At 37.0% G+C, this 18,228-nt stretch overlaps 1 protein-coding gene across 2 annotated transcripts in view; it reads right to left on the bottom strand.

Moving 5' to 3' along the window:
- MS3_00000157 (uncharacterized protein) overlaps positions 1-17,769 on the bottom strand; it is a 62,149-nt gene extending 44,380 nt beyond the window's left edge. For both annotated transcript variants that reach the window (XM_051208040.1, XM_051208041.1), the window contains exons 1-11: positions 17,514-17,769; positions 17,335-17,479; positions 17,164-17,297; positions 14,179-14,537; positions 12,685-12,888; positions 11,820-12,017; positions 10,888-11,295; positions 9,495-9,690; positions 7,581-7,695; positions 7,081-7,486; positions 81-392 (exon numbers count right to left, since the gene is read on the bottom strand). In XM_051208040.1, the coding sequence (XP_051070021.1) occupies positions 81-392; positions 7,081-7,486; positions 7,581-7,695; positions 9,495-9,690; positions 10,888-11,295; positions 11,820-12,017; positions 12,685-12,888; positions 14,179-14,537; positions 17,164-17,297; positions 17,335-17,479; positions 17,514-17,538 (2,502 nt within the window). In that variant the 5' untranslated portion in view covers positions 17,539-17,769. The remainder of the gene's footprint in view (positions 1-80; positions 393-7,080; positions 7,487-7,580; positions 7,696-9,494; positions 9,691-10,887; positions 11,296-11,819; positions 12,018-12,684; positions 12,889-14,178; positions 14,538-17,163; positions 17,298-17,334; positions 17,480-17,513) is intronic.
- Positions 17,770-18,228: the final 459 nt, after the last annotated feature.

Here is an 18,228-nt window from a genome sequence, read left to right on the forward strand (position 1 = left end):
AACTCAAATATTGAACAAGTTAAAATTATAAGCATTGAGCTAGTCAAATGATTTAGGAATATATAATATCGACAACTCACTGGAGCCATAAAAGATGGTGGCATAGAAGAATCAGTTCCAGAATATGTAGAATTATTAATTGTTGATGCAGATAATTGACCAGAGGTTAAATCTGAAGAAACAGAAGTGGAATCCCCGCCGCTAACCCATGATTGTTGTGATTCATTTTGATTAGTTGAAATGGTGCTATTTGATCGTTGGTAAGGTGGTCGACTTGTGGAAGACATTGTTGTATTCGAATTATTATTTGCTGTTGTCTCTTCTATATCAAAATCCATAGCCTCCTTATGTTCTTCCATTGCACGACGTAATATATCAGGATGATTCCATATCTAATTGTACAAAGAATCAATGCAAAATGACTAAGCGATTGATTGAGAAAAAATATCACAAATGCTCTACATATCAAAACTAATTTTCAAAATGTTATAATAATGAGTATTTGTTTTAAATACACAAGGAATAAAATAAAATTAGCATCAAAAACAATAATTATTGACTATAAGTTCCAGAATGATAACGTCAGTAGTTACTGCCTTTAGTACATCTGATGTTGAATATTTTAAAAGTACTAGCATAGGTCAAAATTTCGCCTGTAGCTCTTTTAGAGTTACCACCGGTCCCAAGCCCGGGCAAAGAAGGAGGGTTGGGCATGGGGTTAGCGACCCCATCCTGTAGAAAACTAACTCGCTAAATAAACGCTTACCAGAAAAAATTATTCAAACCATTTAGGAGTTAGGTCTTCATTTCGAAGAATTATGACGCCTCATGGTGAAAGCCCAGTTCCTTTGGAAGCCACGAGGCCGATGCCCCTTCTAACAACCAGAACAACAACTTTTATAGGTACATGGAACGTCCGGACAATGTGGAAGACTGGGAAGATCTGTCAAATAGCAACGGAAATGAGGAAATACGATATGGCAGTACTGGGAATCAGCGAAACCCACTGGACCCAAGCTGGACAGAAAAGGCTAAATACGGGAGAGATGCTGCTATACTCCGGTCACGAAGAGGACAATGCTCCACACACTCAGGGAGTCGCTCTTATGCTATCCAAAGTAGCACGAAATGCACTTGTAGGATGGGAATCTCACGGATCCAGAATCATCAAAGCATCATTCAAAACAAAGAAGGAGGAGATCTTAATGAATATTATCCAATGTTATGCACCCACCAATGATAGCAACGACGACATTAAAGATCAATTCTTCGAGTGGCTGCAATCAATCATGACGAAGTGCCCAAGAAAGGACCTCACCATTCTGATGGGAGATCTAAATGCCAAAGTCGGAATAGACAACACCGGATATGAAGATATTATGGGACAACATGGACTGGGACAGAGAAACGAAAATGGAGAAAGATTTGCAAATCTATGTGCATTCAGCAAATCGGTCATAGGATGCACAATATGTCCACACAAACCTACATGGATCTCACGGGACCACAACACAGAGAACCAGATAGATCATATTTGCATCAATAAAAAGTTCCGAAGGACAATGGGAGATGTAAGAACCAGGAGAGGAGCTGACATAGCTTCAAATCACCACCTAGTTGTGGCCAATTTAAAACTGAAGCTAAAAAAGAACTGGACAAGTGGACAAACAGCACTACAAAGGTTCAATACAGCCTTCCTTCGAGATACTGACAAATTCAATGAATTCAAGATAGCTCTTAACAACAGGTTCCAAGCCTTACAAGATCTACTGAAAGAAGAAGAAACTACTATGGAGGACAACTGGAGATGCATCAAGGAAGCATTAACTTCAACGTGTCAAGAGGTTCTGGGCCTCAATAAGCATCATCATAAGGAATAGATCTTTATAGAAACACTGGACAAGATCAAAGAAAGGAAGAACAAGTAGACAGCAATTAACAACAGCCGAACACGAGCAGAGAAAGTCCGAGCACAAGCTGAATACATAGAAGCAAACAAGTTAGTGAAGAAAAGCATTAGAGCCCACAAGAAGAAATACGTGGAAGAACTAGCAACGACTGCAGAAAAAGCTGCAAGAGAAGGAAATATGAAACAGCTTATCGATACAACGAAGAAACTAGCAGGGGAACATAGTAAACCAGAGAGACCGGTCAAGGACAAAGAAGGCAGACCAATCACTGAAATTCAACAACAGCGGAACAGTTGGGTAGAGTACTTCGAGGAACTCCTGAATAGACCGGCTCCAACAAATCCACCGGACATCGAAGCAGCACACACAAATCTTCCTATAGATGTCAATCCACCAACGACAGAAGAAATTAGAATGGCCGTCAGACAAATCAAGAACGGGAAAGCAGCAGGACCCGACAACATACCAGCTGAAGCACTGAAATCAGACATCGAAGCAACCACAAGCATGCTTTATCTTCTATTCAAAAAGATTTGAGAGGAGGAACAAGTGCCGATGGACTGGAAAGAAGGACACTTCGTCAAGATTCCAAAGAAAGGAGATCTGAGCAAATGTGAAAACTACAGAGGCATTACACTACTGTCAATACCAGGGAAAGTCTTCAACAGAGTGTTGCTGAACCGGATGAAGGATGCAGTAGACGCCCAACTTCGAGATCAACAAGCTGTATTTCGTAGGGATCGGTCGTGCACAAGCCAAATTGCGACACTACGGGTCATCGTCGAACAATCAGTGGAGTGGAACTCGTCACTATACATCAACTTCATTGATTATAGAAAGGCATTTGACAATGTAGATAGGAGGAAGTTATGGAAACTTCTTCGACACTACGGAGTTCCTGAGATGATTGTCAATATTATCCGGAACTCATACGACGAACTACAGTGCAAGGTCGTGCATGGAGGACAGCTGACAGACGCATTCCAAGTGAGGACAGGAGTCAGATAAGGCTGTCTACTCTCTCCCTTCCTCTTTCTTCTGGTGGTCGACTGGATTATGAAGACCTCCACATCTGAGGGAAAACACGGCATACAATCGACAACTCAGAACCAATTAGACGATTCGGACTTCGCAGATGACCTAGCCCTCCTATCTCATACACATGAACAAATGCAGATAAAGACAACCAGTGTAGCAGCAGTCTCTGCATCAGTAGGCCTCAGCATATACAAGGGGAAAACCAAGGTCCTCAAATTCAAAGCGGAAAACAGCAATCCAATCACTCTTGATGGCGAAACTCTGGAAGATGTAGAATCCTTCACATACCCGGGAAGCACCGTCGATGAACAAGGAGGTTCAGATGCAGACGTAAAGGCGAGGATTGGCAAAGCAAGGGCCGCATTCCTACAATTGAAGAACATATGGAACTCAAAACAACTTTCAACCAATATCAAAGTGAGAATCTTCAATACGAACGTCAAGGCAATTCTACTGTATGGAGCTGAAACTTGGAGAACTACAACAACCACAATCAAGAAAGTACAAGTATTTATAAATAGCTGTCTACGCAAGATACTCAACATCCATTGGCCGGATACCATCAGCAATAGCCTTCTGTGGGAGAGAACAAACCAACTTCCAGCTGAAGAGGAAATTAGGAAAAGACGATGGAAATGGATAGGACATACATTACGCAAATCGTCAAACTGCATCACGAGGCAAGCTCTAACTTGGAATCCTGAAGGGAAGCGGAAAAGAGGAAGGCCAAAGAACACATTACGTCGGATAATAGAAGCAGATATGAAAAGGATGAATTACAACTGGAAGGAGCTGGAAAGGATTGCCCAGGACAGGGTTGGGTGGAGAATGCTGGTGAGCGGCCTATGCTCCTTCACGAGGAGTAACAGGCGTAAGTAAGTAAGTAAGTAAACATAGGTCAAAATTGATAGTAATTATAACAGCCTAGATGCTTTCTTTCTTTATATATTCTCTTTTGAATCTTGAGTTTTAATGGAGTTTCATATGCTTTTATTCCTACATACCACCTCCTTTTATTTCCTATTAAGGTGTAGAAACTTGGGTTAATGTATATCTCTCCCAAGTTCAAATAGGTTATTTACGGTCGACCTAAGACTATGGTTATTGCCTCACTATATACAACAAATAGTCCTTCGATAATATTTATGATTGAATATCAAGGTTCTTATGAACTTTGCCTTTTATAACTAATATTCCATACGATATAGTAGTTTGTAGAGCCTAATAAGATAAATGCCAATCAACGACTAAGCCTAATTCACGTCATAAAGTGATCAAACGACTCAAACCCAGTACAACTCCACTTACAATTTTGTTGATTTATGGTAGTGAGAAATATAGGATTACAGAAATAGTGAACATTTCCATTGAAAACAATATGTATCCCCCATCAACAAGTCTGATTGTTCTTCATGCAATAAAATTGAATACCAACCAGAATGTAATGTAGGCGAATTATGTCTTAAATGTTATCTGAAATCACACGATTACACTATTCCCATACAGGAACAGATATTGGATTGCCATAAAGTTTAACCTATGCTTGAGAGGAGTTTATATTTGACATTTGTATAGTCTGATCCATAGCAGGGTCATAAAATTTGAGTAAAATTGATGACGTCAGATAAATATCATAAACTCTAAGATTTATCTTTGCTTTGGGTCCTTTCTATGAAACCTGGAATTGTGTAACTGACTTTCTTGATTTCCGAAATAACGCCAACATAACATATCTTCACATCTGGTATTATATCTAAATATGTTGCGATAAACAGTTGGAGCTCTCAGCTACACGTCGATACTTAGACAAAACATCAGTCCCGTCTATTAGCCTTGGTTACTTCAAAGAATAAATCTTGTAAACAAGATTTATTTGGTAGTGAGTAAAGATTTACTTGTATTCGAAATGTTTCAAATATATACTGATCACTTTCAGTGATTATTTTGTTAGAAAATATTGTCAAACTGAACAAATATCACATGAAAGAATTAATAAAATCAATATACATTGAAAACTAAATCAACAAAATTCACACTGAATTCGTAAATACAAATGAAAGTTCACGGATAGTTAAATGAATGAAAATCATGTTAAAGTGATATAGAAATTTTAAAGATTGATTTCTTTTTAGTACATTGAATTTAGAGATTTAACATCCTCAACACTTCTGAACAATTAATGGTGAATTATTTTTGAATTTACTTGGAAATTCAGTGTGTTCCACCAGAACCCCCAAATGCCCTGGTACGGCTGAGGGTGGGGAGAGTCAGCTCTCCCTCTTGAAATGCTTTCAAGTGGCCACGTGCATACAACTACTGATAGGGAAGTCTTACTCACAGCCTTCTCGCGTCACGAGTGTTGTTTACGAAATTGAGAGGACAAAAAGCGAATGTCCGGTGCTTTAACCGGGTTAATGGATATGGATGACCCACCTAGGGGAGTTGGAGAACCCTAATTTTAAACCGATGGTGCAAATGGGTTCCGTATTCCTAAAGGAAAAAACGGTGTATGAACTAATTGTTGGTCACCGGCTACCATGGGACTGCATCTCTTTACGTTGTTCCATTGCCTTGTGGATTAGAAATTTAGGCCAAAGGCTCGGGGTGTGGTTTCCTAAGAAAACGAAGTGGTTCGGTTTGGGCACTTGGACAGTATCCCAGCGCTCACAAAAATCGATTGATTTATGTGGCGCATATGTACCTAGTGCCTCCTTGTACCAATGTTTATGTGTTTAAATAAACAAAATAAGAAAATAGAGAGTCGATCAGACAATCTCTTTAATGACTCTCCCTCTGAACGTTAGTAAGTGGAAGGTGATAAGTCGTTTCCTAATACAAGTTGTATTTAAAAATTGAGCATTTTTGACCATTCACAGAATGACCGCTTTATTTGTTATAACAGAGTACCATTATCATTTTAGTTTTTTTCTCTTGCTCCTCTTTTTTTAAATGATATTAAATGACCTTAACTAATCATACATTTAAACTTTAATCTACACGAAATTTACCCAGTCACAATATAAAACACCATTACTGTAGAGCTTTTCTGAATATGAAGTTACTGACAAAAAGTATGTTTGCTAAAAACAATCCTTCTTTTTGAATATCCTACATAGATCATCAAATGAGATGTGTTATTATTTTGACAAAAAGTGTACTAGGATACTTTATTAACTTGAAATTAGCTCATTTATGTACAACTTTGAATATTGAATTGAATACAGTTACTTGATTGTTTAAACAGCAAATGAGTGAGTGTTGTTAGAGGTATCAGGGCGGTTATCACTTCCTGGTTGCCCACACCGTGGAAGGGTTCTTCTGGATGTACCTGAAAAGGAAATTGGATTAGAGGTGGTCTTAGTGACCCGAGAGCGTAACTGCAGTGCCCAAGGGACAACTGCTTGAGGTCGGTCACACACGACTTTTTTATGGGTAATTTTTGTGTTAGCTCCGTACGTGTTGAGACCTTAGCGCCAGAGATGGATATCCGTGGTATAAGACGAGGTGTGCATTTTTAGGGTCGACCTTTTCTAACTCCACCCCTCCTTGTGGGAAGGCAGCATCGCTGTCATGCTAGGTGTCTGAAGGAAACACCTTATTGCTGTCACACCTCTGTACAGTCAGCAGTACGACTTCGCCTTCGGACCTTGGGTTTGTTGCTTTTAGTCTTACCGCTCTTCAGCCGACCTGTCTGACATGGTAGAACCTTGAGGAACGGTTGTTCCAGCCAGTATAGCTCGGTTGCTTCATCACGATAGGCAAGCCCGACCACCACGTCAAGGTAGCAACAACAGTCGGGCAAATGAGTGAAGTTTGAAAGCATGTGAATCACAAACTCATGCAACCAAAAAATGCATACTTAATAGACTTGAAGATAAAATTGAAGTTCAGGATATAGGGTAATTGGTAAAGAAGTAAAAAATTAATGGACATTATGAATTACTAAAGTTAGAATCAACATACACAAGTAATTAGACTATATAAAATGTAGTCTGTATAGGCAGAATACATCACTGGCATGGAAATGCTTGACATGATTAAAAAATTTATTTCACAGCAAGATTAAAGCTAATAACTTTCAGGTTTAAAAAAATATGAGTACTGTAATAATCTAAAGAGCAATAAAGCTTACTTTACAACACATTGCATATGTTTTCAACGTATTCACTTGAGCCCAACCAAGTGGACCACTGGAGCCCAGACTTCGCATAAATGCTGCATAAAGTGTTCGTTGCAAGGATGACAGTTTAATTAGTAGAACAATTTCGGTTTTCGGTGGGAGACTAGCCTTGAGAACAGCATGTGAACGCCGTTGAACAAAACCAGATAACAAGTCATGCAGAACATGTGCTCGGCCTTGCATTACTTTACGATCTTCAGGTGTACTATCTATACACTGGCCATTTTCAATTGGTCTTTGAAACATATTAGTGAACTCTTGTTTTGTTCCTAAATAATTAGGTCGAACGAAATCAACCATACACCAATATTCCATAAGATTATTTTGAAGTGGATAACCAGTGAGTACTACACGTCGACTACAAACACATAAGCAAAAAATATTCCAGAGTTAATTGTAAAAAATAATTAGTAAGTTGATTTTCATATATCGAAACTAGACAAATTACTTACTGTGTTTTAATAGCTTTCAAAGCTTTAGAAATTGACGCCTCACTATTTTTAATTCGATGACCTTCATCACAGATAACAAGCTGAGGGCCAGGATCCAAAAGCGCTGTATGAAAATCTGTTAATAAAACCGTGTCATAACAATAAAAAAGTGATTCTTGAAAATATATTGATCTGTTGGATCAATAAATAAAATAAAATACAAGGATGGGACTCATCTGTCATTTGCTCACTTATATACTTATTAGTGGTAGAACAGATTACAATTTTTAAACATATGTGTAGATTAGCAAGCTACTGAGTTGTATGTAGACCACAAAAACTGCTTTATAGCAGATTGGTTAGCTGTCTAGTGACTACCCTACAACGGCACGAAAACAAATTTTGTGTATGACAAACCGAGATAGTAGATTTTCCTGTAAATCCTACACAAACGTTAGTTTTACTACTATATCTTCCGTTATTTGGGTTCACAGAAATAAGCAAGATTCCCTCCCGATTTTTGTTCTTATTTGAAACGAGCTCAGAGGAATATACTGATAGAATACTAAACAAGAAAAAACGCAACAAGTTCAGAGATGCAAGTTGAATTCAGAAGACCCTGAAATTCTCACCCATGTAACTTGGGGTGATACATGTAGTTAAATCTAAATGGAGAATAGAATCACGAAGCAAAATTTTGTTTCTGGATAAAACAATCATAACTTTGATAACACAACTATGCATGAAACTAAAGCATACGGGCCAAATCTTAGATTATAATAATGACCCAACAACACCGAAAATAGGTTTGTACAAACACTACTCAGAAGAATCAAGATTTAATACAGCATCCTAATTACATGAAAGACTGAAGAAGCCTATCTATAGTAGAAAATGGCTACATTGATAACTACTTTGAAAAGCACCTGGGAAATTAGCAAATATCATGAGATTACTTTAGGAAATCGAAAAAAGATAGTTTTGCCGTATGTGAAGAACATTTCAGAGATCACAAGGATTTTGGAAAACTTCTGAAAGGGATTTCCCTTATAAGCCAACATAACTACAATCTATCTTACGCCATCTGAAACACTTCAACGGGCATACAGTAGATGCCCCACACCTACACGCGTGAGAATAGTAACAAGCAGTGAAACAACACAATCCACACAAATAACTATGAACACGAACTTAATTGGGAAAATGACAGTTCTGGATCAAGGAAATCCTAGAAATACGAGATTATTAGAATTTCAACAGCCTGCAATAAATAAACAAGTTTAATTTTCCAACAGACAAGATATCGTTCTTAAATCTCATAGTTTGTGGTCGACGGAACTAAACAACCAAATTAAAAGCAGATACATGAAGATAACAATGCCTAAGACAACCGGCCAAAAATAAGGTCAGTAGAACGGACTGATTCACAGGCACTAATAAAATTGTCTAGATCGACAAAGAAATGTTCACATTTAAACCATCTGGTTCAAATACCACATACAACCTTGATACTATACTTTAATTAATCTGATTTACACGGGGAAATTAATAACACTGGAAAAATGTGGATTTTCGAGGGGTACCAAAAAACGGACCGCGAATTGTTTCAGTTGGTAAACCTGTAGTTGTTATTTATTCGCCTTGTTAAAATGCAGGCTAACTCTCAAGTTGCAACCAAAACTTATATATTCAGGTTTATTTATAGAACAAATAAATTGAGATATTCAATTTAGTTTAACATAAAACACAGTGGTACAAATGACAAAATACTGAATGTAAATACATGGTTATATCATATAGATAACTAAAGGCAACTGAATGAAAATGATTTCCAAGTGTTTCAAAAATAGTAGGTTGATCGTGAAATCATAAATATTATATGCATACATAATTTAGACTACGAATAACTTCTGGGAAATATTTACATTGACCTACCTGCCCACATCTTTTCTCGTTTTTCCTCTTTATCAATATCAATACAAATATCCTTTTTCCGACGTTTAGGTATTCGTACATCAACTTTCGTTGTATATAATGGAGGAGGGTTCAAACGCTTTTGATTTAAAAGTAGCCGGAACATTTCGTAACCTAATAACAAAACACCACCTTCTTCAAACCATTGTTGAATGATCTTTGGAAAAAAGAGAAATGAAAAATAAAGTATCACATCAAAATGGAAATTGTAAAAATGTTTAAATGATAAAGCATAAGTGTACCAACAAAGTTTATTATTATTTGTTACCAGCTCTCTACCCAGTGCTCAATTTATTTGAAACTATCAAGTCCAACCTTGGCCTTGATACCCAACCCATAAACTCGTTAACAAAAAAGACAATGTTTGTGAGATACGATTAACAATAATTTATGAACGAACTCCTCAGCAATGCGCACTCACGACCCCGCCTCGCGGGGCTCGAACCCAGGACCTACCAGTCTCGCGCCAGGCGCTTAACCAACTAGACCACTGAGCGGGCCACCTCTGAATTAACTACTTCTATGAATCCGGTGTGTATCTTCTGTTAATGAGGCATGGCAACTTGGACCGATGTATATTTATGCCTGGTCCTACCTTGTAGCTGACTGACTGACATGAATGAACTATTCAGATTTAAGGTAGCAGGTCTTGGATTTCAGCGTAATATTCGTTCATCCATATGGTTAAATAGCATTTTAGCTCATTTCAGTTCGTGATGAAAACCCTGACTCTAATTTCTAACGCTACTGTACAATTGTAGATCCTAATCCTAATTCCTTACACTAATTTGCAAGGTCACCCAAGCATCGTTCGAACGTCACCTATAAATTATTATTTCACCAGTGTTACATGTCAGTCACGGGATGAGCAGCTTAGCAGTAGCGTCCCTGATTCCAATGCAAGGTGAAACATGAGTTTGGATTCTGGACATGCAAATACGACTGACCAGTTTGAGGCTTTTCTATACATAGCTCACAATAGAAACCTGTGACAATCTCGTAGTTCCTTTTATCAGAAACGTCCCACATAACAGAAACTATTCTTGTTTATCCGTTTATTGATTTGCGAAGTTTTGAAATATACACCACTTGTAAGAAGGCTGAAAAGAGTTAAGAGCTATTTTTAAGGGTCAATAATTCTAAATCCCTTATGAAGACAATGTGGAAATGAAATAACTGATAAATATATTAGTCTATAAATCGCATTTTGAACGAATTACTCTAAAAAAACCAAATCTGCTAGTAAATATAAGCTAACTAGGTTATTTTGTGGTAACCATGTTTGGATGCCATAGTACGGAAGAATAAAATAGTAGGTCTTAACACATCATTGAGAAAGCGAATTTCTGCTTACCTGGTGACGCTGACTCATCGTTTTTACAGTATCCCGCACTACGAATAATTTAAATGGTCGAAGGCAACTACCACTATTAACAAAAGAATATTCTGAATCATTCGGTTCACCATAAAAGCTTCCATTATGGGAAACATCTTGCATTTTCGACTGAGACTCGCTCTTGTCATTTTCAAACATAGAAGACCATAGCATTTGATCATCCATGTTGGCGTCAGTTTCTTTTGAATCAACCAGTGGGACATTCGGATCGGCAGAAGAATCTGCGCGATCTGAGAAAGAAGGATGTTGTTTTGATTCTGTAGTGGGTTTAGGAATGGAGAAACGTTGGAAAAACTTGGACTTTTTATTTGCTGCGCAGCTTGATAAATCAGTTGGTAACCAGAGCTCAAATTCTGCTTGCCAATTCTGAAATTCCGTGAAATAAATAGTATCTTTACAGTTCAACAAGTATAAGTTATCGCTTTGTTTATTTACTTGAAAAAGATAAAATTTTCATAATGATGTGAAACTTATAAAACTTAAACAAAATTGATGATTAACCTCATTAGTAAATAGGAATATATGGAGGGAAATAAATTCATATTTCAAAAAGTACTTGTGTGTTCAGAAACCTTCATATTTATCCTTAGCCTCCTATTATGTCTACCTGGATTGCAGTGAAAAATAGTGACAATTATGAAATAGTGGCGATTTGTAGCTCAGAAAATGAAACCCAATCAAAATAAAAATAGTGATACTTTTCTTTTACCAATAGTTTCCTTAACTGGGTTCTCTTTACATCCCAAAAGTTTAAGCGCTAGAAATTACATATATCGCAGAACTATCGATATAATATAAACACGCTCAATTAATTACAATATAGTTGGGATGTATAGAGGTGACAAATTATAGTATAGTGTTTAAAACTGAAAAAAGTAACAAAATCATACCTGTATAGTGTTAATTGGAACGATTACAAGAACTCTTTGTGCTTGGCAAAAACGGAATAAAATATCAAGAAATCCGATAATCTGTATAGTTTTACCCAATCCCATACTATGCGCTAAAATGCAACCGAATCCATCTGTTGTATGAAATCGTTTTACACTTTCAACAACATTATCATATAAAAAACGTATACCGCTAACCTACAATTAAAGAAAAACAATTGTAACACAGTCAAAAAGTCTACATTTTAGGATGTGTAAACAAGCTTTAATTGTCCTTTACACTTTATTTTCGGGAGTAATCATGTTTCATACAATGAATTTCATATCATTGTTATAGTGTTAGTGGATCATGACTTTTACCTTCCAAATATCTACACGGATGAAATAATTTACTGATAAGCCAGTTTGTAGCAATGGACTCTAGAATGTAACAAACAAAACATTTTGTAAAGATTAGAGATTGTACTTAAATCACTGTTGGTGAGCATTAAATGTTTATGCACTATTTATTCCAGTTCTAAATCAAGACTTCTTGACTATCTAAAATTCACTTAGCTCATATCCACTCATCCCTTTAAAACAGAGAAACTACACAGTAAATAGGGGACTGACCAACAAGTACAAATTAATGTACCCACTAAACTTTACAAGCATGATGCTTCAATAGAAAAAGGATAGAAACACACAAAAAGACGAAAGATAATGACTTTTTTGAAAATAATATAGTTTAATTCCACATGAAGGATAATTAATGCTATTTTTAATTTTCAAGTTAATGAAGAACGCAGAAAAAATAGAGGAAACCTTCTAATGTTTCGTTTGTAGGGCTCTGTAAATTTATTTATTAATTAGAAAAAATACTCACTTGATGCGGTTTAATAACCCTAGCCATTTGAGGGCATAAAACAATTTCTGGTTCTTCATCTTGATCACGAGATGTATTAATAATGATTTTGCCATCAATATCGGCTAAGTTTTCCGCATCTTGTATCTCGCAAATTTCAGCTTCAACTTCTATTTCTGGTTCATCTTCACCATCACTAACTTCAATGATACCAGAATCCGCATGCTGTGTACACATGGAAAAATGTAAATAGAATGAAAACATTTAAGTGATGAACTGATTAATCAAGATTTATTCAGTAGGATGTAACTTAATTGGGAGATGAACAAGAAATTACTTTGAAAACTCATGTCCTAGTTTAATAACGTAAAGACTGAGCTGCAGTCTACTTGGTCATAACTTTTTTTGTCATGTCACTACTACTAGCGGTTTACCTTACCACTTAGTTTACTTCTTACAGACCTATATATTTCATTTCATTATGTCTGAGAGAAGCATTTAAATAAATGGATAGAAGTCGAGCTCATTTCACATACCACCACATAAGAGGTTAATAGCAGATTGATTACGAGGAAACTACACTTTTATGAATCCGCAGTATATTCTGACTTCTAAGCGTAATTGACAGCATATGAATAATTTACGAATTGATTTAACACACCAATTCACTTTACAAAGCTTAAAAATCCTTCAGATACGAAGTTAGTTTTCATAACCATCAACACTAACTGGAAATGATAGGATTACATCCAACTTATATTAAAATGCTATCACAAGTCAACAAATAAGAACAAGTTTATTTTCCCGAATTTAAGTCTCACTTGTGTGTGATACTAAACACTCAAAATCAAGACAGGTGATTTAAGTATTGAACCTGTAGTCTACTGGTCTACAACAGAGTAATCACGACATTGGACAGTAGCTATACGATCTTGGTAACCACTTGAGAGAGCTGATTATACCTTATAAAACCACATTAAAAAATTCCAGATCTTATGCACAGACGTAGCTATGTTAAACGTTCGCTGACTAGTGTGAATAGATTCATCAGATAGAACCATATATATATATATATATATATATATATATATATATATATATATATATATATATATATATATATATATATATATATATAGGGAGGAACCGGCACGACAATATCACATCGCACAGCTACCGCAAGCAACCGCTTGATACTAGGTTAGGAGCTCAGTCAGTCAGTCAGTCAGCTACAACGTAGGATCAGGCACATATCCTCAACATATAATGGTGACCTCTCCAGTGATCAGAAGTTCATCACGTCTAGTTAACTGACCGACAAAGAGATACTTCTAAAACCATGTTAAGGTCAATCATTCAGTCAGGTTATTTAGTCATACGCAACGTAAAACTTGGCACATACGCATCGATTCACGTTGCCACACTACATTATCTGATTTGAAATTATAAATAAAAATCCCAGAGTAGTATGGTGATTGGATTTGAAAGAACACAAAATAAATCATACAAGCCTACCTGGTCATCATCAGAATCACCAAGTAAAATAGGATCGTCTTGTGACTGGCCCATGCGAAAAGATTGCAAATCACTCCATGTGGAACCAAACAGTGCAGCAGAGGCAGAACTAACAGCTCTTTTTTGATCCAATTCGTTGCCAGGTGACTGTTTGCCTCCATTCGTAAGCGAGTTTGAGACGGTTTGTTTAGCACCTTTTTCAACTGTTTCAAATGAACTGCGCTGACTATCAACGGAGTTACATTCTTCTGCATCCGAGTCATACTTTCCCTCTTTTTTTACAAATGAACCAGTTTCTTGCAACTCAGATTGAAAGTTGGCATCAGAACACTTTAGAAAATCGGGTGACGATGAAGAATCTATTTGAAACAATAAGATATGGTTGGAATCTCATGGTAAACGTCAAATGGACTAATAACTGAAAATCCATAACTATATACCAATCCAACTCAAAGTGGCAATTATGTTTTAAAAAATAATCTTTCTAATTAGACAGGAACGAGGCACAGTATAATGACGTTACAAACGTTGAATGTTACTTGGATAACCCCTTAAGTAACTATCATTCGGTACAAAAACATGTTGGTCGAAAGGATTTTTAATCACGAACCACATATGAATCTAAGAGCAGCGATAGTTTAATTTTCTAACAACTCACACTAACAGTTAATAACTCTACGAACCGGCCTCCTGTCATTTACCGCTTCACTTATCTTGGAAGTCTCATCAGCCCTTGTGGTTTAGTGTGTGACGAAATCTCAGCACGGATACAGAAGGCTCGACTAGCTTTTGCCAACTTGCGTCATTTATGGCGTAGGCGAGATATCCGTCTACCAACCAAAGGACGTGTTTACTGAGCAGCAGTTCGTTCCGTCCTACTTTATGGCAGTGAAACATGGCCGGTAAGAGTAGAGGATATTCGTAGGTTACTAGTATTTGATCATAGGTGTCTTCGAAATATTGCTCGTACATCGTGGGACCATCGAGTAAGTAATGCAGTTGTTAGGAAACGGGTACTAGGTAAGGATGGCAAATCAATTGATGAAGTAGTGAAACTTCATCATTTGAAATGGCTGGGACACGTGTTACGTATGCCCAACGACCGACTGCCTCGACGTGCTATGTTCAGTGGTATAGGAGTAGGTTGGAAGAAAGCTAGGGGCGGCCAAACCAAAACATAGCACAAGTCCATGAAGTCACTGACAAGTGGTCTGAGTCATGTCGGTAGGTGTAGACTACCTGGTTGGGGACCGCGAGATGATAGCAACCGATGGTTGTAGACCCTGAATGACATGGCTCAAAATCGTTTGCAATGGCGCAGGTGCATCCACTCTCTGTGTTCTCCCAAATTCTAAACTTCTGAATCCTTCATGTCCCTTTTTTCCTCTTTCCAAATTTATTTCACTGGATTATACTCTTTAAATAACATCTCCGAACCCTAATCTTCCCGATTACTGCTTATACTGTTGCTACCTCTACCACTACGGGATTTGAATCGACAACTGCATCTCTGTGCTAATGTGGTGTGGCAACTCGAACTGATGTACGTACGTACGAAGTTCTACGTTGTTACTGACTGACTGACTGATTTACCAAACAGACATTTATTTAGAACATTTGAGAAAACCTTTTATGGTCGACATTCAAACCACAGCCTTTACTAGCCTATGCCAGGTAAGATAATTAGTTTGAATATTTAGGCGACCCATATATTTCAGTACATTGCATGTCCCTGTCTATTCAAATGGAACTAGTCGAAATCTCATAGATCATAGAGTGGGTGTTTCATTAACTAAATCGACAATACGATTTGTTGAGGGTCGTTGTCTACAGAAATACTAGCCACTTTTCAGCAAGAATGATTCCACAATATTGCAGACCTTCAGATGATTTGGTAATTATATCTTTAGAAATCACGAGAACAAGGATTGAGTGCTTACGGGCTTCCATCAATGAACAGAAGCACTTTGTTAAATGTCTGCATCTCCTGAGAAACTGATAGGGATTCATATTCTCAGTTATTAGGTATCAAGCTGCTATTGTGTGGAAAAAATAAAAACTACATCCAGTATAAGGCCCTCGGGGATTTAAGAATCAACAGCATGTAATCTTTCTCGAAGTTGTTAAAGCACGAGGAAAGTATAAGGATGGAGATCCTTTCGTGTAATACCTAAGATGGACAGTTATCAAATTCAGTGTAACCAATCGGTTCTGATGGGAAATAACGGTATATTTCTAGCCCAGCCGAATGTATTTTGATGGGGTTTTATGATGGTCCTAGTGTAGTGTGGTGTAAAAACGGTTTTACGAAATTCCAGAATAGTTAGTGGCAAGTCATTTTATGCTTTAGAACACCCACTTTCTCTATAGTGAAAAAACTGGCGACAATACAGATTCCAAGAAAGTCGTGTCCATTAATGCTAGACTGAAGCCTGGTATACAGTTACTCAGTGAAGCTTTCGTGTTTGTTTCAATATACAATGGTGACAAAATCACAGGGGAAAAATAGAAAATACAACTTTGTGAAAGTTCTCCTACTAGTTAAATGGAAAATGAACGATAAACAACCAATCAAAGCCCAATATCTCCATCTTTATCATGTTCACTCTGTGTCTCCATTGTTATGACTGCTGGGATCCTGAAGTGATAGCACTCTGAAGTATTCAAATTATTGCGCTTATCAAGTCATGACGAACTACTAGTTTTAACTTGGTTTCGGAGTGTTTAATAACAGTAAACTTCCCTTCTGTGGAAAAGTAACGTCAGTTATTCTGATCAATAGACTGTTTATGCGATATTCATGCATCTAACAATAAATCATCAAGGCGTTAAATATTTTACAGTATTAAATTGAAGGGAGTATAACGCTAAGTATGCGATTAATTGACCCAATTACGGGTCTCTAAGAAGTAGCTTGAAGGACTTAACAACCAAAAGCTTATACGGTGTTTAAAATAAAGGTTTTAGAAAATACGGGCTACTTACCATTTAATAAGAAGTCTATGTTAGAAAACTTCACTTGCTCCCCTTTATCTTTGCTAAAAAGACGCTGTCTCCTTTCCATTTCTGCTTTTTGAGCCGCCTTGGCTTCTTCGCTAAGGCCATCTTCCCGAACTTTCCTAAGATACAATGAAGAAAAATATGATATGCACAAACTTGATATTGCGTCTTTCGAATGTTTGCTTGCGGCGGCTTTTGCGGGAATTTGACCTATCAGGGCTTTCGCCTGGTTTTTCATCTTGATTTTCATTGTCTGATAATATTAACTCTCCATCTTCCTCTCTAAACTGCACTTTTAAAGCTATTTAAAAGGTCAATTTGATGACTTTGCTTACATTGTTCAGGGTGCTCCTCACTCATGAGTACAAATTAGTCTAGTTAAATCATGAATGAATTTTCCGACGGTGATGAATCATAGAAATAAAGAAAACCTCAATTATGTAAAAGTACGAGTAAAAACTGTCAAAGCCAATTCATTCAAACAACACAGAGCCCCATTTACATTATGTGATGGAAGATGATAAAACTGCACAAACAGAATAACAAGATACTCACTCTCAAAATTTGGTGTATATGAATGGTGTAAATAACTCATAGGAAAATGAAGGTAATAATTGTAATCAATGTCCAATATATACCACCCCGGTGTGTCTTGCTTCATCTAACTCTGAAATAAAGTATAAGGAAACAAATAACTTTTTGAGCAACAGTCCAAATGTCAGATAAAAGTTCTGGACCATAATTACTCACAATTATGTTAGGTCTGACAACTGGTTGAAAAAGTCTGAATAGTGTCTGAGGTTCTTTGTTGATTTATTTTGTTAGTAAGTGAATGAGTATGTTCCAGAACGATTTAAATTGTGAAATTTTTAGTTTCAGCCCTAATAGGTGGTAGTTTGATCACTTAAAGGTCTTAATAGTGAAGATAGCTCAAATTAGTACAGATCTCCAATGCTGTTTATTGTATATTACCTGGGTGCTTGGTTCCTTACAAGCAGTTCTATTGAAAACTTTTGGGAACGTTGATATCAGCTGAGGCCTTAGTCTTCC

This window comes from Schistosoma haematobium, chromosome 3 (genome assembly GCF_000699445.3).
Source record: "Schistosoma haematobium chromosome 3, whole genome shotgun sequence".
In the NCBI taxonomy this organism is placed as follows: Eukaryota; Metazoa; Platyhelminthes; class Trematoda; order Strigeidida; family Schistosomatidae; genus Schistosoma; species Schistosoma haematobium.